The following is a 27,429-nucleotide window of genomic DNA, read 5'->3' as shown; positions in this document are numbered from 1 at the left end:
TCCCTTCTTGCGACATTGGTTGCATGTGGCCCACCGTGCTGAACACTCAGATCGCGGATGAGGGGCGTGGCCGCAAAAATCGCATGCCGACTTCGGGCCGGCACGATACTCGGGAGGCCAACAGACGTTACTTTTACTTCGGGCAGCTTCGCATGCTGGGGCGTCAGCCATTCGGTACTGGTTGTTCGCAACGGTGTCGACGTTCAGTGCGTCTGGTGTAAGGCCTGTCTCCTGACGCCGCAATTTCTCACTTTCAGCGTCTTCGTACTGACGCACTTGGATGAGCGGCTTGTCCAGTGTAAGCTTTGTATTGCGGCAGAGCTGGTCGGTCAAGCGAGAGTCAAGCAAACCTACGATAAATCTGTCCCGAACCAGCCGGTCGTCGACTTCCCAAGAGGCGTAGTTGCACTTCTTCACGAGATTTCGGAGCGCCGTGAAAAACGCGTCGACTGACTCGCCTACCACTTGCGCGCGCTTGTGGAACCTGCTCGACTCGTATACCTCGTTGATGGGGTGTACAAAATATCCCGAAAGACTTGTTGTCACACCGGAGTATGAGCGATAGGCCTCGGCGTCTGACATGAGAGACGAAAGCACCTCGCGACCTTGGGGACCCATACAGTAGAGGAGCGTGTGTACCTTGGTTTCTTCGGGGGCGGAGGACAGTCCTGAGGCGAAGAAGTAATCCTCGAATTGTTGAAGCCACGCCGTCCATTGGGCTGGGTTGTCAAATTGAACTGGGGCGGAGTTCGCAATGTGAAGCTGGCGGTCACGGCGGAGGCCGCGGCTGGGTTATCCTGCATGTTGTACGGTTGTCGCAGGATCCCACTTCTGACACCATGTAGTGACGTGCCCGGGTAGCGCGGACGCCGCTAGCCGAACCAAAAGTGGGCGTGAAGCCCGCGAAGAATGACCCGACAACGCGTAGTTGACAAACAGCAAAAAGCCCCGTTTAATGCCCACCGATGCCTTTTATACAGAGTGGGGGCGCCACCTCCCAGTTACTAGAAGCAACAGGTGGCGTTCTCTACAAAAGTGGGGGCAGAAATTGAGGCAACATAACATGAACCCAGTATTTGCTTTTGTTTGAAGTTACATTTGTGCCCCAAGGGCACGGTAAATGGCTGTACATTCCTAATGTCTTAAAGTTTAATGCCATATATTTGGTGCCTACAAGCAAAATGAATCCTTCATGGTTTGCATTAGGATGAACTGTCTTTAAATGTGTGAAATTCCCACTATTTGATGTCATGTTCTGTAGGCTGAATCTAAAGTAAGTAGACATGTTGAAATAAATTATATTGTATTTTATACTAATCTATGTGCTTTCACTTGCCTTTCACATTGTGAAAAGTATAGGTTTGTTTTTTTATTACCCCAAAAAATGCTCGCTTCAAACTTTGCTGTCATCGACGTCAACAGTTCAAGTGCAAATATATTTAGATGTGTGGCAGAATTGTGAAAATTGTGGCCTTCGGTAATGTAAGGCAACTACTTGGTGTGTTATGTGTGCCCATTCGGCACAGTGCCAACTTGATGTTCAGGCAAAGGCAATGAACCACATTTTGACAAAATTAGTTAAATTGTGGAACACAAGTGGCCGATTTTGACTTCCTCTCTTGCCTAGATTACTCTCAAAAGATAATGCAGTGTCTTTAGCATCATGGCCATTACGTGTTTATGGCTTCTGCTATTAAGTTTAGTGCTCCAATTAGGTAAAAGGGTAGTCTCTGAGAATAGTGGTTGTTACTCTGAATAAAACATTGCAATGCTTCAAGTTCTTGAGGGCGTGGTTCATGGCGTGGTTGACGCAGGGTGTGGTTATGGTCAACTGAACTTTGAGAGCGGGACTAGAACTCCAGCTGCAAAAAAAAAAAAAAAAGAGATGGCGGCAGCTAAATTGTGGTCACGACCTTGATCACATAAGCATGTGAAATCGAATGAGCAACACCCACGATACAGACGACAACAGAGCACAAATAAACATGGACGGTGTTTACTCGCTGCGGTTGAGCAGCCTTCTTTTAGAAACTTCCGCCCAAGGCTATCATGTCTTGAAACCAGTCGTTAATCTAGTAAAATTTAAAATATTTCCGAACTTTATGGAAGGTAATATTAATATAATATCTGACGCTTTGCGTCCCGAAGTCAATATGATTATAAGAAATGCCGTAGTGGAGGGCTCAAAAACTTTCGGCTGTATGGCGTTCTTTAATGTGCACTGACATTGCGAATTGCACAGACCTTTAACTTTTCGTTTCCACCAAGATTCGACTCCTGTAGCCGAGACGAAACCAGTGACCTTTCGGTCAGCAGCTGAGCGCCGTAACCACTATTTTACTGAGGTGGACAAATTACAATAGCCATCTTTCTGAAAAGTTTCTGTTGTCGAGGTTATGCATTTTGTCTAAAATTGAATATTTGCGAGTTTCAGGAGTTTGTTTCATAAAAACTGTCATTTTAATTGAATGGCATTAGTTTCCCGGTGTGACAGCCGACAAATTTAATTACAAATAATTGAAATCCACCGTAAATGACATTATATTTGCCGTGTGATAGGAGTACTATAAGCCCCACCATACCTTGGCACACGTGTTCACAAAACGCAAGTACTGCACACCTGCGAACGATTAGTGAGAGATCTACAAGCACGAAGAAAGGATTGCGAAGGGACATAACTACATCGGCGAAACAGCCAAGAGATTAGGAAAAGACCAGGAAAGAAAATGTTGCTAAAGTAAACCATGCGACGCGTTTTCACGGAATTTGAACATTGCTGGACCGGACATAACTTTATTTCTAGGCACGATTGTTTCGGCCCAAACGATGCGATGACGCTAGCTCATGAACGAAGGAGGGAGGGGGAGGGGATTGTGGAAACGTGGTTTATCCAGCACGCAGCATCACCTTACAACAATAACCGTGATCTTATACTGCAAATACATGTATGAATAATGAATTCATCGACGTCGCTTTTTTCTTTCTTTTCATGCCTGTGTATGCTAGCTGAGGATGCCACCTGCATTGGGCGTGAAAAGTAAGTGTGTTGTTAAGTCAGGTTGATAAGTCGGGGTATATCATTGACGATGAGTTACACAGAAGTTCTGGCATTTCTGTCCAATGCTCCGAATAGCCCTTTGTGGTGAAGCCCTCACTCCCATATCGACACATCTTAAACTCGCGCACCAGACGCACCCTTGGTTCAGTAGAGGATGATCAGTGACACTTCCACTAACTCCAGGCACATACAATCCCGCATTTCATCTTTTTACACAATTATTACACGTACGGCAATACAGACTCTGGCTCTGGCAACTCATCATCACCATCATCAGTCTGATTACACCCTCTGCAGGGCAAAGACATTTCCCATGATCCGCCAATCAACCTGGTCTTGTGATTTCTGCTGCCACGTTATACCTGTGAACCTAATTATCTCATCAGCCCACCTAGCTTTCTGTCTCCCCCTCGTGGGTTTGCCTTCCCTGGGAATTTGGTTATTTACCCTTAATAGCCAGTGGTTCTCCTGCCTACGCGCTGCGGGCCCGGCCCATGTTCATTTCTTCTTTTTTTGATTCAACTATGATATTTATAACACCGGTTTGTGCCTGGCCCACTCTGCTCTTTTCTTGTCTCTTCGCTTGTCTCTACACCTATCATTTACTTTATTGTTTCTACACCTATCATTTTCTTTTCCATCGCTTGCTGTGTCGTCCTCAATTTAAGCTGAACCCTTTTTGTAAGTCTCCAGGTTTTTGCTCCGTAGGTGAGAACCAGCAAGATGCATGTGTTATGTACATTCTCTTTGAGGGATAGAGGTAGATCAACTTTCATGATTATGAGAATGCTTGCGGAATGTGAATCACCCCATTTTTATTCTTCTAGATTTCACTCAAGGTTCGGCTCTACAATTACTACCTGTCCTTAATACAGACGTATTCCTTTACACTTTCCAGTGTCTCTACACCAATCGCAAAGTGCTGTTTTTTGCCGAGACTGTTGCAAATTACCTTATTCTTATGCATAGTAATTTTCAGACCTACTCTTTTGATCGTGTCCAGCTGAATAATCATGAGCTGTAATTTATACCCTGAGTTACTCAAGTCAGTGTCGTTAGCGAATCGCAGGTTACTAAGGTACTCTTCATTAAGTCTTATACCTAACTCTTCTCAATAAAGGGCGCTAAAAATCTCCTTTAAATACGAGGTGATTAGCATTGGAGAGATCATGTCTCTTCACCTTACACCCATCCTTATTTGAAATCTGTCACTTTCTTTATGGAGAACTATGGTGGATGTGGGTTAGTTGCAGATTTATTCCACTATGTTTATGTAGGGTTCGTCGATACCCTGATTCCGTGGTGCCTGCATCACTGCTGATGTCTTGACGTAGTGAAATGTCTTCTCGTAATCTAAGAAGGCTATGTTTAGGGGTTGGGTGTACTCCATGCATTTCTATATGACTTAATTATCAGTATGAATCTCTCACCAACTGTTATTGATACCATGGTGGAACGTGCTGCAAAATAGTTAGTCCCTCGCCTCCCAACAGTCTTGTATCTCCTGAGAGTCAAAGAGCTTTTGGAAGATGCCTCCGCCAGAGACAGTTATAGGAGGGGGGGGGGGAAGGTGTACTCAATCAGGGAGGTGTATTAAGGTTTCAGTTGTTTAGTGTCCACAATACTTGCTTGTCAATTATGCTTGCACTTTCTTTTAGGTTGTTACAAAGTAAAGTTGTCCTCAACAATAGTTGCACAAAGCATGGCAACATAAAATTCACTTTACTTCATACATAATTAATCCACCATACTTGGAGGTTTATACATTCAAATGTGAAAGAAATTAACTGTAGCAAATAATAAACAAGTGAAAATAAGTTTATATAAAACATGCATATCATGGTGTCATCACCCATAAAGTTTTCTGCCATCAATATTCAAAGCAAGCTACTACAATAAACATAATGCCTAATACAGTGTGTTTGCAATCAGGAATCAGTTTATTGCCTTATATAGAAGAAGAGAAATGCTAATACTACTTGAATACATCTGTATGGTTAACTTGTGGGATGTATTTGAATAGTTGCGTTAATATGTGTAGTGGTGAAGTCGTGCTCAGAGAGCTTGTACAAATGTGTCTATGTGCAATTGTCACACGCCGCTAAAGCCAGATCTCCAAGATTTCTGAGAGAGGAATTGTACTTGCAGAATAAATTGAAACATTAAAACATTCATGCACTTTTCTCTTTCAACTCTTAGACATGTTCAATTCCATAAACTGATTTGTACTAGTGTAAAGAGACCATGAGGCATCAGGGGACCTCCATCAAAATGGGAGAAACAGGTTGTCATGGACAGGGAAATAATAATATACATCGGCTTTGTGATAGTACCATTTGCCACTTTCTTGTTCATACTTTAGACGAATGCTATCTCTTGTTTCATGAAGCGTTCGATGCCACTATAGCTACGGTTTTGAGGCCAATACTGCTTAGGACTGCAGTACTGGTTTTAAGTTGCGCAATATAACTTGACTTTATTCACTTGCACAGGAGTGAATGAGAGGGTGGTGCATTGAATAGCATGCACAACCCCATCTTATTGCAATGTCTGGCCACTTTACGCCAGCATCTGACACAATCACTGGCTGCTCTGTAACTTTTTTCTTGAATTGTTGCTCAAAAGAATCTTAACTTGAGAGAGAGGGACCATTCAGCACATTTCCGCTCAATGTATGTTTAAGCAAAACATTTAAGAATAGTTGAAATGATAGAATTTGGCTTATTTTACTGGTTCATTTAGCACATAAACACTTGAACTCGGAGTGCTTTTGAACAATATATCTTCACTCATTGTTTCTAACAAATAGGTAGATATATTGACCTTAGTACAGCTTATTAAGCAAGCTACATCATGGTACACTTAGTTGAACGCTACTAGTGCTTGATGGAATCTTTGATAGAATCTTTGCCAGAATATTCCTTGACAGCGACCACCTTGCTGTTAGGTTTGCGGTTCTTGTAGTAGCAATATTCTATGGCCAGGGTGATGCAGGCCATGACAACGCCGATGAAGATGACAATGAAGACTCCACCTGTTTAAAGAGAAGATTTTCACAACTACTGCATGAAAAACCACACAGTACATATTAAAACTTTCAATAAAAAGAACTTAACACACATGACTTTACCCTTCATAAATATCCATGCAACAATAAACTTTATTAGATTTTTTTTGCAAGCTCTATATACTAATCATATGGTGGTTTTAGGACGTTAAACCCCACAAATCAATCAATCAATCAAGTTCTATATACAAGGATAGAATAGGCCTCCAACACTTAACAACACAACAGCCTGCAATAGTCAAATTCATGTCGGGTGCAAACTTGCGCATGCTGGTAGGTGATAAATATATGAACAGCACTAGAAGCAAAGATAGAAACGAAAAGACAAATTTCTCAGGTGAACACAATAGGCATTTATGTCTATCATATTTGTTCTGCCTCATTTTGCAAATGTTTTGTGTATTTTTGTTACATTACTCACTGCATCTGATTTTCTACTTTATAATTTATGTCTACATCATGTGAACTTGAATGCTTACTACAGCACCTGAAAGCACGGTTTAGAAGGTTTCGTTAGGTAATGTAAGTGTGCTTATCTACAGCTAATATTAACAATTTCATTTAACTTAAATTTAAAATATCTGTTTGCTAAATGGTATATCGTTCTTCTCTTGTAAACTAATTTAAAGTTAACAAAAATACTAGTGCAGTCTATTCAAAAACCACACATGAGAGAGAAGTTTCCTTCTAATACGTCAACATTGCTCAGTAAAAATATGTGTATAGAAAAAGACAGAAATTGTAATCAATTTACATTATTCAGCTGAATTATAACATATATGTACAACATAGCATATATGACTCTCTTCCTATTTGAACAACCTCTGATAGCGGTAGTTTAGTTTGCGGTTTTCTTTCAGTAATTTGCATCTTTGCATCTAGTAATGCCGAAATTGCAGCATAAATGCTCTAACGCATTGTATATCTAATGCTAGCGTAGTTATTTCAGAATAACTGTGCATCCGTCTTAAATGCACACCTAAATACAATAAAGCACTAGCGCCTCACAGCGGGGTAGCGCCAGAGACTACGTATGTTAGAGGTTCGGTGACGTGGAATGAGCCGTTTATATATATTGTGCTTCCTTTGGAGAACGACATGAAAACTCCTCAAGACTTTGGAGGCGTAAGTGGTGTGCTGAACACTGGCATGGTCATCGTAGGTCATCGTACATAGCTGTTGGCTTCTTTGGGTACCTGATGTACGGTGATCAAGTCGCAGGGAGCATCACCCTCAACTTCCCACCTACACCGTAAGTATCCCTGTTGGGCTTTTGCAGCATTGTATGGATTCATGTTGAAATTTTCAGAACTTGTATGGGCAAAGTTAGATAAATGAATTCATATCCAACACAAGAATAGCTTCACTGTATTGAGTGCTTGTTGTAATCCCCTATTTGTGATATACTTGTATTAACTAAGGAACAACTTTTAAATCCTTCTTTAAATCAAAAGCTTTATAAATCTCAGTAATAGTGTCAATATAGACCCTTCACGTGCTTGTAAATGTAAAAGCGACTGCGCAATACCAGGTCACGAAACAGATATACAGCAGCAACAATGCTGGTAGTTCATTGTTGTGACGTCTAGCTTTAGCACAGAGCATAAGCTAATACGTACGCAGGGGCGTCTGCGTAAGCAAGCGTTTGGTGTGTAGCGACAACACGGACCCGAGCTAATCGGGGGGGGGGGGGGGGGTTCTCACCAGAGAAGAATTGGCCACCCTGGTATAATATCTGGCCACTACCTCCCAGATGCAAACGTTAATTAACTCACGGCCCTGAGTTCCCAGCAGCTGCGAAGCAACTGACCACGCCGGCGGTCAGATCTGCAACGCAGCAGAGGGTACTAAGAATCTCTGGATCCGGACAGGCTGCCATTGGAACCTGAACCTGGCAACGTTTAACGCTAGAACCTTATCTAGTGAGGCAAGTCTAGGTGTACTATTCGAGGAGCTAGAGGGTGTTAAACGGGATATAATAGAGCTCGGCGAGGTTAGGAGGACAGATGAGGCCTATACGGTGCTACAGAATGGGCATGTCCTTTGCTATCGGGGCTTGGATGACAGAAGAGAACTGGTTCCTGATTCACAGAAGCATAACTGGCAACATGGCAACATAGAGGAATAGTACAGCATTAATGAAAGGGTGGTAGGTATTGTAATTAAACTCGATAAGAGATACGAGATGAAGGTGGTACAGGCTTACGCGCCTAAATCCTGCCATGATGACGCTGGAGTTAAATGTTTTTATGAAGACGTGGAATCGGCGATGAGTAATGTAAAAACACAGTATCCTATACTGATGGGAGACTTTATTGCAAAGGTAGTGAAGAAGCAGGCTGGAGACCAGGCAGTAGGAGATCATGGCATTGGCACTAAAAACGCCAGAGGAAAGATACTAGTAGAATTCGCAGAACGCAATAATTTACGGATTTCGAATACCTTCTACCGAAAACGAGGAAACTGCAAGTGGACATGGAGGAGTCCTAATGGCGAAAATAGGAACGAAACAGACAATAATTAGTGCACACCCAGGCATTGTGCAGGATGTGGAAGTGGTTGGCAAGATACGATGCAGTGACCATAGAATGATACGGTCTCGAATTCGCCTAGACTTGAAGAAGGAACGACAGAAACTGGTACGCAAGGAGCCAATCAATGAGCTAGCACTGAGATGGAAAGTACAGGAATTCAGAGTCTCGCTTCAGAACAGGTACTCGGCTCTTATTGAGGAAACAAACCTTAGCATAGATACAATGAATGATAATCTGACGAGTATCATTACGGAGTGTGCAGTGAAAACCGAAGGTATGGTAGTTAGACAGGACACTGCAAGCTTTTCCAGGAAACGAATAATCTCATTAAGAAGCAACAAAGCATGAAAGTCTGAAGTAGAACAGACAAAATAGAACTGTCAGAGCTTTCGAAGTTGATTACCAAGCGTAAGGTATCCAATGTAAGAAGGTTTAATATGGAGAGAATCGAACACGCTTTCAAAAACGGAGGAAGCATCAAAGCAGTGAAGAGGAAACTTAGGATCGGATGTATGCACTAAGGGACAAAGATGGCAAAATAACTACCAATATGGATAGGATAGTTAAAATAGCGGAGGAGCTTTACAGAGATCTGTACAGTAGCCGGGACAACCACAACCCTAATACTATAAGAACTAGCAGTAACCCAGATGACACCCCACCAGTAATGACAGAAGTCAGAAAAGCCTCAGAGAGCATGCAAAAAGGCAAAGCTGCTGGTGAGGATCATGTAACATCAGATCTGCTGAAAGATGGAGGACAGATTGTGTTATAAAAACTAGCCACCCTGTTTACGAGGTGTCTCCTGACGGGAAGAGTACCAGAGTCTTGGAAGAATACTAACATCATCTTAATACATAAGAAAGGAGATGACAAGGACTTGAAGAATTACTGGCCGATCAGCTTGCTCCCTGTAGTATACAAGCTATTTACAAAAGTAATTGCTAACAGAGTTAAGAAAACATTAGAATTCAATCAACCAAAGGAACAAGCACGATTTCAAACAGGCTACTCAACAATAGACCACATTCATACTATCAATAAGGCAATAGAGAAATGCTCAGAATATAACCAACCACTATACATAGCCTTTATTGATTACGAGAAGGCGTTTGATTCAGTAGAAATATCAGCCGTCATGCAGACAATGCGGAATGAGGGCGTCGATGAGGTATATATAAACATCCTGGAAGAAATCTACAGGGGATCAACTGCTACCATAGTGCTTCATAAAGAAAGCAACAGCATAACAATCAAGAAAGATGTAAGGCAGGGAAATAAAATTTCGCCAATGCTATTTACCGCGTGCTTACAGGAGGTTTTCAGAAGCCTAGAATGGGAACAGTTAGGGATAAGAGTTAATGGAGAGTACCTTAGTAACCTGCCCTTCGCCGATGACATTGCAATGCTGAGTAACTCAGGGGACGAATCGCAACTCATGATTACGGAGTTAGACAAGGAGAGCAGAAAGGTGGGCCTTAAAATTAATCTACAGGAAACGAAAGTAATGTACAACAACCACGGAAGAGAGCAGCGCTTTGAGGTAGGTAATAGTCCACTTGAAGTTGTAAAAGAATATGTCTACTTAGGGCAGGTGATAACTGCGGAGCCGAACCACGAGATTGAAGTAACTAGAAGAATAAGAATGGGGTGGAGCACATTTGGCAAGTACTCTCACTGAATTATGACAGGTAGACTGCCACTATCCCTCAAGAGGAAGGTATATAACAGCTGTATCCTGCTGGTACTTAGCTACGGAGCAGAAACATGGAGACTTACAAAGAGGGTTCAGCTTAAACTGAGGACGACGCAGTGAGCAATGGAAAGAAAAATGGTAGGTGTAACCTTAAGAGACAAGAAGAGAGCAGAGTTGATTAGGGAACAACAGGGGTTAAGGATATAATAGTTGAAATCAAGAAGAGGAAATGGACATGGGCCGGGCATATAGCGTGCGTAGACAGGACAATCGCTGGTCATTAAGGATGACTAACTGGATTCCCAGAGATGGCGAGAGGGTTAGGGGGAGACAGAAGGTTAGGTGGGCAGATGAGATTAAGAAGTTTGCGGGTATAAATTGGCAGCAGCAAGCACAGGACCGAGTTAACTGGCGGAACATGGGATAGGCCTTTGTCCTGCAGTGGACGTAATCAGGCTGATGATGATGATGACACACCAGTGAAAAATGAAGCGATGTGTGTGCTTGGAGCGTGCCCTCCTCAGAAATAAACTATGGATGATCTCTCCGTTTGGACCCATGATGGGATGCGAAGCAGCAGCAATATGCACTGTTTTGACCCGGTTGAAACGGGCGTCGACGCAGGTGCTGGAAGAAAGATTTGAAGCAAAACTGTGTAGCGTTTACTGGAGTAAACGTTTGCTTGAAACGCAAAGACACGGGAGGCGGCACGCGTTGAAGACGCTTGCGATCGGCTTCCTTGGCTCGCGTCTCGTCGGTGTTACCCGCGCACTGTCTGTATTTGCTAACGCGATCGGTGTTCTTGACTCGCACCTCGTCAGTGTCGCTGGTCTCCCACATCCGACGCTTGCGTTCGGCTTCCCTGGCTCGCGCGTCCTCGGTGTTGACGTTGCCAATCACGAACGCGATCGGCTTCGGTAACCCTCGCAACGCCGGTGACAGCCAGGAAACGCAGGCGCACACTAGCGGGAAGCATGCCACGACGGCGTCCCTTCTGTCGGCGAGCGCGCGGCAAGCAGCGGTGCGCTGTCCACATTGTTGACGCCGCGAGATTTTCAAGACGCTGGCCGGCTCGCGGCTTCTCCTCGCCGTCAGATGGAGAGAGGTGGCGCGGGTGAGATGATGCCCACGTGAGGAGTGGGCTGGAGCGTTGCGAGGGGTAGAGAGGGTGAAGCAAGACAGAGCTGACACGCGGCGAGTGCGTGGCAGGTGAGGGATAGAGATGTCGCAGCGCACTGCTGAGAGGGCGTAAGCTACTTGGCACCGCTCCAACACCTGTGGTGAGGGGAGCGGTGCAGACGGAGGGACAGCGTTACACAGGCTAGTCAAAGAGCCGCTTTGCATCTAATACATTATAGGCAACGCTCGTCAGTAATCGGTCAGAAGTGCTCCGTGTGCAGGAATCTCAAACAATACAAGCATCTCGAGTTAGCAAACTTGGAGTCAGTATAATAAAAGAACTGGTCTCAAGGAAGTAGAGCAGGTAGAACTTGCAGTATGAGAACAACTTGTTTTCCTAGGCGTAATGTGTTTTGTAGTGTTTTAAATGCAATCTGGTTAGGTAAATAATCTCTAAACTGGTTTTCTCATCTATTTAATTTTTTTTTATTATGCCATAAACCTTCAAACCCTACGCTGTAGGATAGTTCTGTAGTGGCAACGAGCTCTGACAGCCAGAGCTTCATGAAGCTGCTGCGTGCTTTGCACTGCTATTCTGTTATTGAAACAGAAAGCAAGACTAAATCTCATTGAACATGCTTTAAAGTACATACCGATATTACGGATACTGATGCCATCACTCTGACGCTCGCTGTCGTCACAAGTAACACGGGCGGGGTTCTTGTTCCACCAGGTTTCCTTCAGACCTTCCAGGCGACGTTGGTTGAGCAACTTAAGGATTCTGTTATTATCAAAAGTTAAAAAAGATATCACAGTTTCGCTGCACAGGCAAAACAAAGAATGTGATAGCAACAACTTGGAATGTAACGCTAAGAACGGCAAGCAGATCGAAACGTGCAGCGCGCTGCTCACGTACAAATGACGCACAAAAACAATATACACAGGACGAAAGCGAACTAACAACGTTTACCGCTCGACAATTAACGCACTGTTCAAACGAAAACGAGGCGTCAAACGTAATCACAGGCAGAGATATGAGTGCGAACAAATAAGTGCTCCAGTTGTTACCTCGCTGTGTTTGAAAAGCGACCTCTTTTAGCAAACAGTGCCTGTCCAGCGAGCAAAGTGATCTTTGTGCACCCGGCAACTAAATGCAATTGTTCCGCTCAAAGTCGAAGGTCCACTATTTTGCCCGCTGGAGGATAAGCACGCACGCACAAACATCTAAACTGCCCCCCCTCGCCCCCCCCCCCATTCGCGGAACAAAGTACGCATGTGAGATAAGTGTGGGTTGGTGCATCGTGACAAGCTTTTTTCTTTCTTTACTTTTCATATACAGGGTGTCCCACATAAATTGAGCCAGGAATTTGAAAATGAAAGACACTTCAGTGGCAAATTGAACCAAACGCGTACTACCCGCCTGTAAGTGCTCAGGCTATTTTTTATTTCTCCTTATACTAATTATTATTAGTTCCTAATTCTTTAAATTATGGGTTGTTATTCTTTTCATGTTGTAAAGAAAGCCCATAGCCGCACTATAGCTGTTTGCTCGTGGTCAGTCACACAGCTTCTTTTCACATTTCACGGGCTTTCTTTACAACGTGGAAAAAATAACAGTGCGAGACGTATCGTACAGGAAACAATTTAGTCGGTGGGTTCTGAAAGTGCTGTACATCCAAGTGTTCATATTTGGGTTTCCAGTCCATAATTAAAAATACGTAATTAAGAATTACTAATTAGTTGGTAGAATCCCTACTGAAACGTTCCGTATGCGAGTCCAATAATTCCATATGTTTCCGTAAAAAATACATATGTTTCCTATATAATTTCCATATATTTCCGTAAGATTATTACGGAAACATACGGAATTATTGGACATCGCATACGGAACGTTTCAGTAGGGATGAGAAATAAAAAAAGTAGCCTGAGTACCTACTGGCTAGTGTGAGTAGTATGCTTTTGGTTCGATTCGCCTTCTAAGTGCCTTTCACTTTCAAATTCTTGGCTCAAGTTATGTGGGACACCCTGAGATATGTATATATATACGGCGAATGACGGCGGCGGCAAAAAACCAGCTGAGACTGCGCATATTATCGCTATCGCAATGAAAAGAAACGCCATGTCATGCTTGTAGCAAATGCGTCGCTTCTGTGCCACTCGTGTCAGACATTTTTAATTGTGCAGGTACATTGCGGATAGCTTCGCCTTGTGTAATGTAGCTGTGCACTGAGGAAATCATGTTGCAGCGCTTCAGTGAGAAGTTAACGACTGCATGCTTACTTGACAACTCTCTAAATTTAAGCTCCTGCAAACTTTTGATCTTTCTTGTCGTCGTCTGTGCTGAAGAAACTATTTTTTTGAGCACGTGGGTATTTCAGCAGAATAATTTTCAAATAGCACATAAAAAAGCATTGAAGCTACTGACACAGGCTGTTTCTCTTTCCCGCTCTCTTTTCTATTTCTATTTTCAATTTTTGTGATCCCTTTGTATGCTGCATGCTATCCATGGAGCAATTATTGCAAAGAGGTGTGTAAATGTGCCTTTAATGCAAAAAGAAGCCTGATATATTCAGTTATCTTCTGCCACATTTTTTCAGTTATCTCTTGATAGTCATCATAAGTATTGTGACCTGCAACACCTTTCACAAAGCTATTCCCAGCCTATTCTCGCAACCCCAACTTTCAGTAAGTTTTTTCTGGGGCGGGGGATGACTAAGCAACTAAACACAGCAGGGCAGACTTATTGTAATGAGCTTCTGTTACAATGAACAGTTTGTGATGTCATAAGGCTAGTAATAATTAGTGGGCTCTAAACTGTCATAATTACAGCCACTTTGTTTATAGATAAGGCTCGGAAGATAAGGCTCGGTTTTCGGAGTTCATATTTCTTGAAATTCAGAGGGTGTTTTTTAGAGTTTATTTTTTGGAGGTCATTCGGCGTTTATTGGAGCTGAAATTCGGTGTTTACGTTTGCATTTATAAGTTGTTGCAATGTCTTCCTATCAATTTTATTTCCAATGGAAATGCTTTGCAGTGTTGCTGATAATCATGTTTTTTTCATCTTTTTATTTCTTTTCCCAATTCTTGTTTATTTACCTTGTTAATAAGTCTGTTGATGTATCCTGCTGTGAGCTCCCGAAAGTGTACCTCTAAGTTGAGCAGGCGCTATAGTCAAGCTGCTTCTCAGCTTTTTTCACCCAGCTTCTCTCATCTCCTTAATTAAAAATAAAATGACCTATTATTGTTATTCCCAACACTCCTGTATCTTCGATGATATGATACCTAAACACTAGAACATGTCAACACATGAAATGCACGTTTGATGTGGGGAAGCACCTACGTTTATTAGTGTTTACAACGTTAAAGCCTGTTGTAATAGGCGCAAGCATACTTTACGTGTTTGCTGCCGCTGATGTAAGTGTGATTCTTTCTATTGATGACTGTCAGCTTTGAAAGTGCTCTTTCAATGTTGAAAATACCTTTATAAAATGAAAGCTTATCGAATAAATCTGAATTGTAAAAAATTACCAGTGAGTGTTTATAGGATTTGTTCGGATTTATCTGAAAACACGGAGCCCTATGGATATGTATGTACGTACGTATGTAGACATGTATGTGTGTATGCGTGTATACTGAATGTTTCGAGCAATGTGTCTAAAATTAAAAACGTCAGACAAAAATTATATTTGCTCGATGCCTTTGTACTTCTTCTGTACCCACAAGCGCGCCTTAAAATTGCTAAATATTGTTTGAGTCAGTAATTAGAAAAGTTAAATAATAAAAATTTTTAATCACTGGAGTTAAGTGGCTCTATATGGGCATGTAGTTATATAGTAGAATTATAGTATAAGTATGGGCATGTGGGTTATGTAGTTAAGTGGTTATGTGTGGGCAAGGCGGCGGCAACGACAACCCAATGCTCACGCAGTGCTTCTTTATTGTGCATTTTCTGGTCAGCATCGTGCACCGCCGCGGTGGTCTAGTGGCTAAGGTACTCGGCTGCTGACCCGCAGGTGACGGGATCGAATTCTGGGCGGCGGCTGCATTTCCGATGGAGGTGGAAATGCTGTAGGCCCGCGTCATTTGGGCACAAGTTAAAGAACCCCAGGTGGTCAAAATTTCCGGAGCCCTCCACTACGGCGCCTCTCATAATTATATGGTGGTTTTGGGACATTAAACCCCACATATTAATCAACTAAATCATGGTCAGCATTGTGGATTCCCCGGTACATTGCCAGGACAGCGCGGCGGTTTGGAATGCGTCAACTGGCGCAAACCAACATACCGATCACCGCAGATGCATGCAGTCCGCCTTTCTGGTCCCTCTGCCAAATTACTACCCTGGTCCAACCATGGAGCCTGCGTTGTTCCCAAGTATCTACGATGAATATCAGTCGGGTCAGCAAACCTTCGCCAAGCCCAACTTTGTGACATCATCAGCATCAGATATAAAAGGCTCCCAGCCACAGCCCAGCTTCAGTGGGCAAGGCGGCTGCAGCGACAGCATAATGCTCACGCGGTGCTTCTTTAATAAGGAGGTGTGTTATTTGGGCAATGCACGACGTATACGTTAATATAACTGTTTCTTGCTGCTGTTCTATTGCCCCCAAACTGTCGTTTCTCTATTTGTTTACATTTATGTTCAGTTTGCGTACTGTGCGAGTTGCTTAAATTTGAATGGAGATGCTGAGCTAAATCACAGGCCAAGGAGTGGTAAGAATACTTCTACTAATAATTCTGGTACTGGATCTGCGGTATCTATGGTGTCATTGTCCGGCGTTTAGTGTGGTGCAGATAGTGTTGTGACACGTGCACCCTTTAACAGTGAACCTTCCGTTTCTGCCATGTTTTTCACTCTGCTTGCTGGACAGAATATAATAAAACAGAATATTGCTGCACTCCATTCTTTCGTAAGTTCACCCTTCCAAGCTGTTGAGTGCATGAACCCCTAAGATTCATGCTGAGTGCTGTAGCTGCAAAAAGCAGTTGCGTGCTAATAAAGCCTTAGCAGTTGCATGTATTTCTCTTTTAGTTTGAACCAACTATGCCAATAGTATCAATGCTTATTTGCTCTCATGACCACCATGTGAAATAATGCCCTATAAACTGAAAGAATGAATTAAGATCAAGACAAATAACCATCATGATGCAGTGACGGTGTTTTGCAGTAATGAATAAAATTAAAAGCAGTGGAATGACAGGTGTTGACTAACACACAAGCGACAACATGCATACGTACGCGCTGGAGAGTTGGTCCTTCAAGGGTGAGTTCTGTTGAACGGCCAGTGCCAACGGCTTTCTGCTGAATTCACTGCCCACAGACACGAGGTCACAGTTAGTCATTGTGGCGTACTTAACTCGGGTCGAATCCGCTGCAACACACGAGCACAGTCACGTGTGACTTTTGACTGCAGAATGTGCACGAGCGGTGCCTGACTTAATCATGCTATAAGTTAAAAACCACAAATGCCCGTGAATGCTGAAAGGGCAGAATTCATTAAAGGTTGCCTGAAAAGATGTCCTGTAAGTTTCTATAACAGCATTCAAAGCCAGCTTCCCAGGACCTACATTCAAGTAACGCTGGTCGTGGGAAAAGAAATGCTGCAAGGCAGGCGCTGAACCAGGAAAGGTCAGTTTTTGCCAATCACTGACGCTGTGGGGAATTTCGAAAGTACCACAACTGAAATTTTGACAGTGAAATGAAAATAAACAGTACATAGAATGCATACACCATTGTTTGTTACATGGAAGATGAAAACACTGAAAGAAAATGTGCCTGAAAGATACAAACACTGTACTTGTGCACAATGCTGTAGTACTACGTTTGTGCCAAAAAAAAAAAAAAGAGGCCATGTTTCTGTGCCAGAGAATGACAGGAAAACAGTGAAAAACAAGCGCTTAAAACAAAAAGTGAAGGTAGACTCACAACTGAACGAAACATTTCATGCCCAATATCACCCGCCGCAGTAGAACAGTGGCCGTTGCGCTCCTGAATTCTACGCGGAAAGCTGGATCCCAACCCCGATGGCGTCATTTCTATAGAAATAACATGCGAAAACAGCTGTGTACTTGAATGAAGGGTTCTTGAACGTGCACCTAAGCATGTTCAAGAACCCCAGATGGTTTGAGTCGACCTCAAGTTGCACACCGTGGCGCACCTGATATAAACCCTGTAGTACTGTAATACGATATGCCGGATTTTTTTACTGATAATCATGTGCACAGTTGGCCACTCTTGGTACCATGAACACGGCGCAGCTATCGCAAGCGTGCTCCGTGCAGCGCCAGGATGTCCGGTGCGGCCACGCATCGGAACAAGGTGGTGCAGGCTCAGAAGGGGTGCGTGAGTTCTCCAGAGCACGAGAGTGCATTGTCTGCTTTGCTGTGAACTACAGCTAAGCATCAGCATCTCAGTAGAGACTGAGTGCACAGCAACGTCATTACAAGAAAGTTAGCTTTGCTTGCTGCAACACGATGTGCAATTTTGCGCTTACGACAACTGAGCGGTTCATCTTTTCATTGCCACAATCCGTGTTATTTGGGCACCTTTTTTTTTTTCAAAGTGCTGAAGAATGCTTTAGTTGATCGTATTTTTACACAGCAGGAACAATATTAAGAGCTTCAAAGTGACTCTGCTTAAAAGATATGCGCGGTTGAGTTATTGGACAATTACGGTGCCCCCATCTTTATTTAAGGCTGGTTGACAATGCAAAATAATGTGTACAGACAGTGAAATGAAAATAGAACAATAAATAAGTAAATCCTGATACTGTGACACACCGTTGGGCGACAAAAATACGCTGATTGAAAAAAAAAGTGTGTTTGGGCTTGAGCGTTTACAAATAATCCAATCGTTTCTTCCCAGGACGAACTATTGCTGAAAACTAACATACCATAATGCCAAGGAAAATAAAGAGGACACTATTAGAAGTGATTGTAATGTAAATGTAAAGAAAAAAAAACGGAAGAGAAAAAGATACCTTGCCACCAGCAGGAACCGAACCTGTGACCTTCGAATAACTTGTCCTATTCTAAATCACCAAGCTATGATGGCGCTCATTTCCCTATCCACTTCAAAAGGAGCGTTAGTCAGCACCACTTGTCATTACGGCGAGTATGTGAAACATTCTTTTTTTTTGTAATTTTGTCAGTTAATTTTTGCTATTTATTTCTTTCTCGCTGTTCTCCCATTTCTTTTTTTCCCTCCTTTTCTCCTTCCCCTCTCTCTGTCCCCTTTATTTTCCCCCAATTCGCTCTGTCTCACTCTGTCTTGCTCTCTCTCTCTTCTCTCACTCTTTTTTTCTGTCTCTTTTTTGTGTGGTTATTTCTATTCCTCTCTGTGTCTTTTTCCTGTCTTTATTTTCTTCATTTAACTATATCTTTTTCTCAATCTCTAAAGCTGACCTCTCGCCTGTCAAAGTTATTGCATCTAAAGGCGGACAAATTGGCGCATGCTGTCTGGGAGCGAAACGAAATCTGAAGAAAATAGAAAAAAGAGCACGGTGCCAGTTCCTGATTATGTTAGTTTTATGTTGGCTCTGCACGGCTTAACTTACAAGCTTAACAGCTCAGCCGTGAAATAAAAACTGAGAAAACACAAGTCGGAGGAAATGGAGATAAGCGTTCAAAAAACGAACCTTGCTAGGGTGCTGGTCTTTTGTTTTCATTAGAGAAGTGCACCATTATGGCTACCTAGAGCTTTGTTCTCTCCTCTTTATGATGACTTCAGAATGGTGGCATTGTGTCATGAAAAAGCTGCAAGATTTGTATTTTTATAGTCGAGTTATCTCATAATTTTCAGTGACAGCAAAGTGCTCTTTTGAACTTCTGCTGCTTCTTTTGTTATAATAGTTCATCATGACATGAAAGATAGTTTGAGGTTCGCACGAAAAAATTAATAAATAGTAAAGTCAGACGTTTCGGCCAAACTTTTCATTCCCACTACGCTATACCCCGTCAAGATCGACTTGCTATGGGTTAAAACAATGCTCTGCCCCGTGCACATTTTTCTCGTCCTGTGTCAGCGCCTTTAAAAGCTTTGATGCTCGACGTTCATAATTAAGACATGAAAATACCAAGAAACGAGACAGAGACACAGTGTGTAAACGTATGTAATTTTTTTCTCTCAATTTTCAGTTGCCAACCTGGTCTAAAAAAAAATGAAGTGTGCCATCTACAAACAAATGACTGTGCTGGTACAATTTCATGGGTTTTAAGCAGTGATAAAATGTGTAGACACGCATCTTTTGATAGGTATAGCTCTCTATGCCAGTGTGACCCTCTATGCAAATCTACACCTCAAAACCACAACATAATGAAGCGAAGGAAAGCACAGGGACATGAGGTTGGCTTCAATATCTTTTTTTCATATATCAGCTGCGTCGAACTGAGAAATGGGGTCCTTGGTCTATTACCATTCTTTTGTTCATGCTAAAGCTACACCTGGACAATAAGCAAAGCTGTTGTGGGGGAGGGGAATATTTGAAAAGTCCCACACCCTTTGAGCTTCCATTTAGTTCTCTGGGATGAACCACATTCATACTCTCTATCTATGAATCAGGTGATAGAGAAATTCTCACAGTACACCCAACCACTATACACAGCCTTCATAGATTACGAGAAGGCATTAGATTCTGTTGGGGTATCAGCAGTCATGCAGAAACTGCCAAATCAGGGCGCGAACGAAGCATACATAAATATCCTGGAAGAAATCAACAGCGGCCGGATCAACTGCCACCACATTTTTCTATAAAGAAAGTGACAAAATACAAATAAAGGGTGTATAAGACAAGAGGATACTATCTCCCCAATGCTATTTTCCGCTTGCTTACAGGAGTTTTTCAGGGGAATAAGAAGAGCTGGGGATAAGAGTTAATGGAGAGTACGTTGGTAACCTGTGCTTTGCCGATGACATTGCGTCGCTTAGTAACTCAGGGGACAAATTGCAACTCATGATTACTGATTTAGACGGGGAGAACAGAAATGTAGGTCCTAAAATTAATCTACACTTGAAGTTGTAAAAGACTGCTTCTACTTGAAACAGGTAGTAACCGCAAAGCCAAACCACGAGACTAGAGTAACTAGAAGAATAAGGATTGAGTGGTGTACATTCGGCATGCATTCTTAAATCATGATTGGTAGATCATCACTACACCCAAGAGGAAGGTGTAGAACAGCTGCATTTTGCCGTTACTTACCTATGAAGCAGAAACCTTCAGACTTACAAAGAGGGTTCAGCTTAAATTGAGGATGAGGCAGCAAGCGATGGAAAGATAAACGATGGGGGTAACTTTAACAGACAAGAAGAGAGCAGAGTGGATTAGGGAACAAACCGGGGTTAAGGGTATTATAGTTGAAATCAAGAAGCAGAAATGAACGTGACTCGGGCACGTAGCGGGTAGGCAGGATAATCACTGTTCATTAAGGGTAACTGACTGAATTGCCAGAGAAGGTAAGCAGGTGAGGGGGAGAAGGGAAGTTAGATGAGCAGATGAGATCAGGAAGTCCGGGGTTATAAAGTAGTAGCAGCAAGCACAGGACCGAGATGACTGGTGGAACATGGGAGAGACTTTTGTCCAGCAGTTCGCGTAGTCAGGCTAGTGATGATGACTGGCTGAACCAATGACTGACTGGACCAAACCTGCCTTTTGGCTCGTTTTTAGCTACAGGTCTTCATATTTGTTTTGCTACAATAGCAAGCTGTGCATCCATAAGAAAGACGATTGAAGCTCACTAATCTGACTTAGTGGTGACTCACCGATGAAGGCGAATCCTTCCTGCGAGCCCTTAGACTCTTTTACCCTTCGCACACCTTCCTCAAATTCTATGGGCATGTTGGCTTCTTGCATGGTCCACCATATCTTGGTGTATTTGTCACTCACGGGGTAATCCCATACAGCCAGCTTTGCTCTCTCCTCGTCACTCAGGGTATCATCTAAGGACATGTTCTTCCAGATGCTGTAAAACCAAAACATAGAGTGAGAAGAAAAACAGATTAAGTGGTAACACTGATGTGGTGCAACATGCTTAACATGTTGCGCCACATAAAATCGGAACATGTCTCAAAGCAATATACAACAGAGCAGATGAAATTGGGGACACCAGTAGGAACAAAAAAAAATATACTATAATCATGCACATAAAACATTCGCTCATTCTTGACTACTGCCATTAATACATGAGGGCTTATCATGCACTCAAAAATCATACAGTAGTGTATTAAATATAAAACACAATACATTATCATATGAGCAAGTAATGGGCAAGCTATTTTTATCAAAATTGACCAACACCTGTGAGAAAAATAAAACAAAGTTTTTTTTTCTTAATGATAGCGCATGCAACAACATATGCCAGGCCATTAGTACCAGCGCCTTCAGTAATGGTGGCTTCGTTAGTGTACGTAATTTGTTTATGCAAGTGCTCCGATAGTGTGGCTAAAAGAGACCAAAATGCATTCCTCAATAAAAGAATTGCACTTTCCACATGATTGGTATGCCATCACTTAACCTCAGCGAGCTATACAGGACTGTGGGTGATTGCTTTGAAGGCTCTATGATGTTCAACAAATCATCTGACGTGTCACATTTCAGCATCAAGAGCATAGTATTTCTTTTCTTGAAATGAATACAACCAAAATAGTGGTGTGATTGGTTTAATGATTTAGACGCAGCTTTTGGAGCAGATAGAACCCCTTTCGAGCAGAAAATGAGTCTTCTGGAGCACGTTACCAGGCCCACACTCGCAATCGTAAATATTTGCGTTTATATTATCTAAAAGTTGTACCAAGTTCAAGAAAATGTATATTTTAACACATGAATGCATGTCTATAAAAAAAAACCAGAAGGTGAAATTAACTTCCTGCTCTTTGTTCCTACCTACCATGTGCTCAGATTCAGGTGCACATTAAAAGAACCCCAGAAGGTCGAAATCTCCGGAACCCTCCACTACGGCGTCTCTCATATTAGTATGGTGGTTTTAGGACGTAAAACCCCACATATCAATCAATCAATTATTCAATCAATCAAATAGTCATTTGTTGACACCGAACCTTCAGTTTCTCCAGTCCCGTGATCATCGGTCGCATCACATTTTTTCGCAATACAGTTCATGTTTGTAAATAAATGAGGCATTCTCGGCACATAATCGCAAGCTGCGTAAATCTTTCCCATATTATTTTCTTACTGTCGTATAAAAAAAGCTGATGAGTTTCTACTTTCAGTTCAAACAATGTATATGTTGTAAGGTAAAGTAAGTAAATGGTGTTGTGCCTCATGAAGAAAATTGTTGAGCTGCTGTTTCATTGGAAGTTGATTGAATACAGCATTTATTAATTAGTTGCTATCTTGTACACAAAATATTCACTGTGTTTAACGAAATGTGCGGTAATGAAAAACTTCGTATTTCATTTGACACGTTCTTTAACCGGAACTTCTGCCGCTGTTGAGAAGCACGACCAAGACACCAGAATACTCATGCTGAGATCCTGCGTCTTCTCAAGAAGATTTTACAGGTCTTTTTCGCAGTTGAATTTAATTTGCTGATAAATTCTCACCGCAGCAATAAGTACAAAAAATTGACCTTCATGTCTTCTTGTTGAAGCAAGCTAAAGTGAATAGTGCTACCAATATTTATGAGAAAGAGAAAGACGTAGTGCAATTTTTAAGTACATTCATTAGCACACTAAATTAATACGAGTGCTTTGATGCGTGACTTTGAATACTTTGACGACAATGCCGCGAAGGATTGGACGTTGTTGCCGAGATAATACTTCGGTATACTTGGTTGGTATGTTGGCTCGCATGAGTAACATCTCGGCAACAGAACCCAAAGCTGCGCGGCGCTAGCGCCAATAAACTGTTTCAGGACACGCTGCGGAGCACTCCTTTTAAGCTTGCTGACGGCGATACATACACTTACTGCTCCCGGCAATAAATGCCAAGTACTACTTTCTTCTAACTTTAAAACAGTTACGAACTATATTTAGTCGATTTATTATAATGCTATTGAATCAATAGAAAATTTTATTTAGCAGTTGGTGTTGTTGGCAATGCTTGACAGGGGTTTCTTACAGCCACCCTGCCCCTATCCTTCTCACTTGCGGCAGGAAACAGTAACATCTGGAATTATCACTGGATGCATAATAGGGTTTTGTACAGCATCAGAAGGCAGCACTTTGTGAAAACCAGATTCACAGATGCCCGCACCATTGGGCGTGCTCTACATTGACGTCATGAGCTTGGACTGACAATGAGCCGAACATCTGAGAGCACTGCTGAAAACATGGGTGTGACTGTTTCGTTAGTTGTGGAGTCATTCAGCTACCACACGATAGTCAGATGGGCTGCGCCTGTATTGTTTCTTTAAGTTGTTAGAGAACACAAACAGGTAGTAGAAGGCTGCAAAATATTGTGCATATGAGCTCAAAATTTTAATTGGTCAGATAGTTAAGCTGAATTCCTCTCATATTGCTTGCTTCCCAAAGCCCCCAAAAATGACGTTCTGGTGCATAATCGGCGCTAATATGAAGTTTTTGCTGAAATGTCGCAGGATGTAGCAGGTTTGATCTTTTTGGTGCAGTTTGGTGCTATGAGCGCAGCTATCACATAATTGCAAAAAACTGATTGTGCACACATTTAGAACGCGTGATTTCATTCTCTTTGTGTCAAAATAGAACTTGTCTGATTGTAGGTAGATTAAATATTTAATTACATGCTAACTACAATTACTTACTGACACACCTATAAAAGAACACATTACTGAATTTTCTTTCTTAGAGTGTGATATTGAGTGTCTTGGAATTATATTGCATGAATGTGGCACATTTAATGACAGGGCACCACAATTTGTGCCTAAAGGGGCTAATTATTGCTTTGTGATCACGACAGTATATGGATCAAAGCCAATAGTATGCTGGACTTGGGTGAGCGGACTCCCAGTAATCACCACAACAGCAAAGCATATCTTATGTCAGCGCCAGAGGCACGTCCGTAAAACGAGCGAAGGACATAAGTGCCGTGTCCTTCGCTCGTCTTACGTATGTGTCTTCAGCGCTTACATATGTTATGGATCAGTACCAACTATACCGAACCCAGTGCCTTCTAAACAAAGCATAGCAATGTATTTAATCAATGAAGACAACATAACCCCTTCATTCCATTCCCTCTCTTTCATCTGTCCTGGAAAGTTCTACCTTGACATTCAGCACTGGGTGTTGCTGCACTAAGTTGCATTAAAAAATGTTGCTTACTCATAGAACTTGGACTCTATGTAGGCCATGCGCTCGAAGTACGTCATCGAAGACGTGTCTTTTTGAGGCGCATACTTGATCTTGTACTGCTTGGCGAGGTCATCAAGAGACTCAATGGGTGAGTCGAGTCGCGACACAGTCAGGAAGGCGGCCAGATTGGCCGTGTAGGATGCAATGATGATGAAGCCAAACAACCACCAAGTCGCTGCAACCAGACGTCCAGAAAGGTTGCGAGGTGCCTCGCCACCACCTGCGCAGTGAATTAATGTGGAACGTGATGTAGACATGTTGTGCCCCGGATTATGACTTGAAGCTGGCACCTGGAACTGAACCTGTATGGACCGTTTAAATGAAAACGGAGGACCTCCTCCCTTTGCAATGTTTTATAAGAGTACAATACGCCAACGTCGCAGCCTCAGCAGGGCATTTCTGCAGAGTCACGCATATACCAACAACCCAGAGAAAATTATGGCAGTGCCCAGGAATGCTCAATTCATTAACAAGGTGCATAGGGGACAAAATAAGTATGATTCAAAATGACAGCGATTTTTTTATAAGTGAAATTCACTTGGTTCAGCTATATCCAGGAATTTTCTACTGTTTAGTGCTCAAGGAAGGAGAACAAGTCCGGCACAAACTTTATCATGTTTTCAGCACAGCAATGTTGATTATACGCTCCGCCCTGCAGACAATACTGCGCTGTATTGTACTGGCAAAATTGTTTGTATGCCAACACTGGTCAAGGCCTCACAGCCTCAAAAGAATCTTAAATATTTTATTAATCTTATCTGTAGTTAATAATTGTTAGTACTACAGCTATGCCAAAGCTGTAAGAATCATTATGAATTTTAATGGTGTGAAAATGATCGAAACTAAATGCCAAATGGACTCTGTGGTGTCCAAATTTAACGAAATGAATTTGGTTGATTGTAACTTAGTTAAGGGAGATGTATGAGCAGCCAACATAGTATATTTTTATTTATTATTTATTTATTACATAACTGCTGGTCTGATCTTCAGACCTTAGGCCGGAGTGGGTACAAGTGAATACAAAAAAAAAGGTTACAATGAACACATATGAAGCATTGTGGCAATAATACCAACAAAAGAAGAAGAGTACAACAAATTCATACAAGCAAAGCAGCAAGATATTTAAATAAGCAGTGAAAACATGAATACGTAAATATATGAAAGAAAAAAAGCGTGAGGGTTCATGTAAAAGTATGTCAGAGCTATGTTTCATGGATTGAAGGGACTGTAGATAAGATGATAGCGACGGGCATTGCACCACAGCTGAGGGAAGGAAATTCCAATTGGTTGCAGTTCTCGGGAAAAAGAATACTGGAAAATGTTGGTGGGAGTAGAGAACTCGGTTACTTTTTTTATTATGAAGGGATCGTGTAGGCCGCCGGTGGGAGTCTTTTAGATATGCATCCTTTTTGATACCCAAATGTCCATAATAAATAAGGTAAAATAGTTTGATTTGTTCATGGTGTCGGCGATTTGCTAATTTTTCCAGCGCAGCCGTTTCTAGAAGAGATGTGACTGATGCCTCCCAGCTTTATTAATTAAAGATGAACCTAACTGATTTCCTCTGTATTTTTTACAATACTGAAATGTTTCTTTTTGTGTATGGATCCCAAACAGCGACACAATATCTCAGGAGTGGCCGAATAAATCTTTTATAGGGTAATAATTTACCTTCTGGAGAGGACTTGCTCAAGCGCCTCCTTAAGTATTCTGGTTTTTTCATCACCTTTCTAGGTACTTAGTCAATGTGGTCATTCCATTTAAGATCGTGAGAAATGATAACTCCCGGATACTTACCGTTAGTTGCTACTTCCAGAGGTTCATTGTAAAAACAGTAAGAAAACGTTATAGGGTGCTTTTTGCGACTAATTGTCATTGCGACAGTTTTCTTTTTATTGGTGGTCATTTGCCAGTCTGTGCAACATGTTTGAATTAGGTCAAAAGATATATTTCTTGTTATCTGGTCGTTAAGCGTGGTAATTTCACGGTATATATTACAATCATCAGTAAAGAGCCTTATTTTAACGGGCATGTTCTGAACGATGTCATTGCTGTATACAAAAAAAATAAAGAACCAAGAATAGAGCCTTGCGAGATTCCCGAAATGACTGGAATGGCACGCGAAGTTTCGTTATCAATGGCCACGACTTGTCGTCTACATCAGACGTAGGCTTCTATCCAAGCAAATACTATGATGTTCCTGAGTATTAGTTCAATAAAAACTTCAATAATAATTTTCGGCGTGAGACTCGGCCGAATGCCTTTTCGAAGTCAAGAAATATAATTGTCGACCTGGTTATGTCTGTCTAGGGCTGCTTCTAAGTCGTGGACAGTTTCGATGAGCTGGGTCACTGTAGAGTAACCACGGCGAAAGCCATGCAGGAAGGAACCAATTAAGCCTTTGTTTTCAAGGAAACTGGGTATATGTTTAAAAATTATGTGCTCTAGTTCCTTCGCGCATGTGCATAATAAGGAAATTGTTCTATACAATGACGGAGTTGATGGCGCGTTTGTTTTAAGAATTGGCGTGATTTTCGCGTACTTCCAGTCGCATGGAAGATCCGCATTAGACATGGATTACTTGAACAACAGACATAGATATTTAGAACACCATTCAGCATGTCGCTTTAAAAATGCATTCTTGCGAAAAGACGACACCAGACGCTACAGCAAATT

The 27,429-nt window shown here is 42.1% G+C and overlaps 1 protein-coding gene across 1 annotated transcript in view; it reads right to left on the bottom strand.

The window, feature by feature from the left end:
- Window positions 1-4,763: 4,763 nt before the first annotated feature.
- The window catches only part of LOC119176648 (ionotropic receptor 25a), a 70,349-nt gene continuing 47,683 nt past the window's right edge, over window positions 4,764-27,429 (bottom strand). Inside the window, exons 14-18 of the mRNA XM_075877031.1 lie at window positions 24,724-24,973; window positions 21,232-21,431; window positions 16,714-16,846; window positions 12,128-12,255; window positions 4,764-6,092 (exon numbers count right to left, since the gene is read on the bottom strand). Of these exons, the coding sequence (XP_075733146.1) occupies window positions 5,935-6,092; window positions 12,128-12,255; window positions 16,714-16,846; window positions 21,232-21,431; window positions 24,724-24,973 (869 nt within the window). The 3' untranslated portion in view covers window positions 4,764-5,934. The remainder of the gene's footprint in view (window positions 6,093-12,127; window positions 12,256-16,713; window positions 16,847-21,231; window positions 21,432-24,723; window positions 24,974-27,429) is intronic.

Source organism: Rhipicephalus microplus, chromosome X (assembly GCF_043290135.1).
Source record: "Rhipicephalus microplus isolate Deutch F79 chromosome X, USDA_Rmic, whole genome shotgun sequence".
Classification (NCBI taxonomy): Eukaryota; Metazoa; Arthropoda; class Arachnida; order Ixodida; family Ixodidae; genus Rhipicephalus; species Rhipicephalus microplus.
Note: the sequence above shows the minus strand (reverse complement) of the source record. Positions and strands in the feature narration are given on the sequence as shown.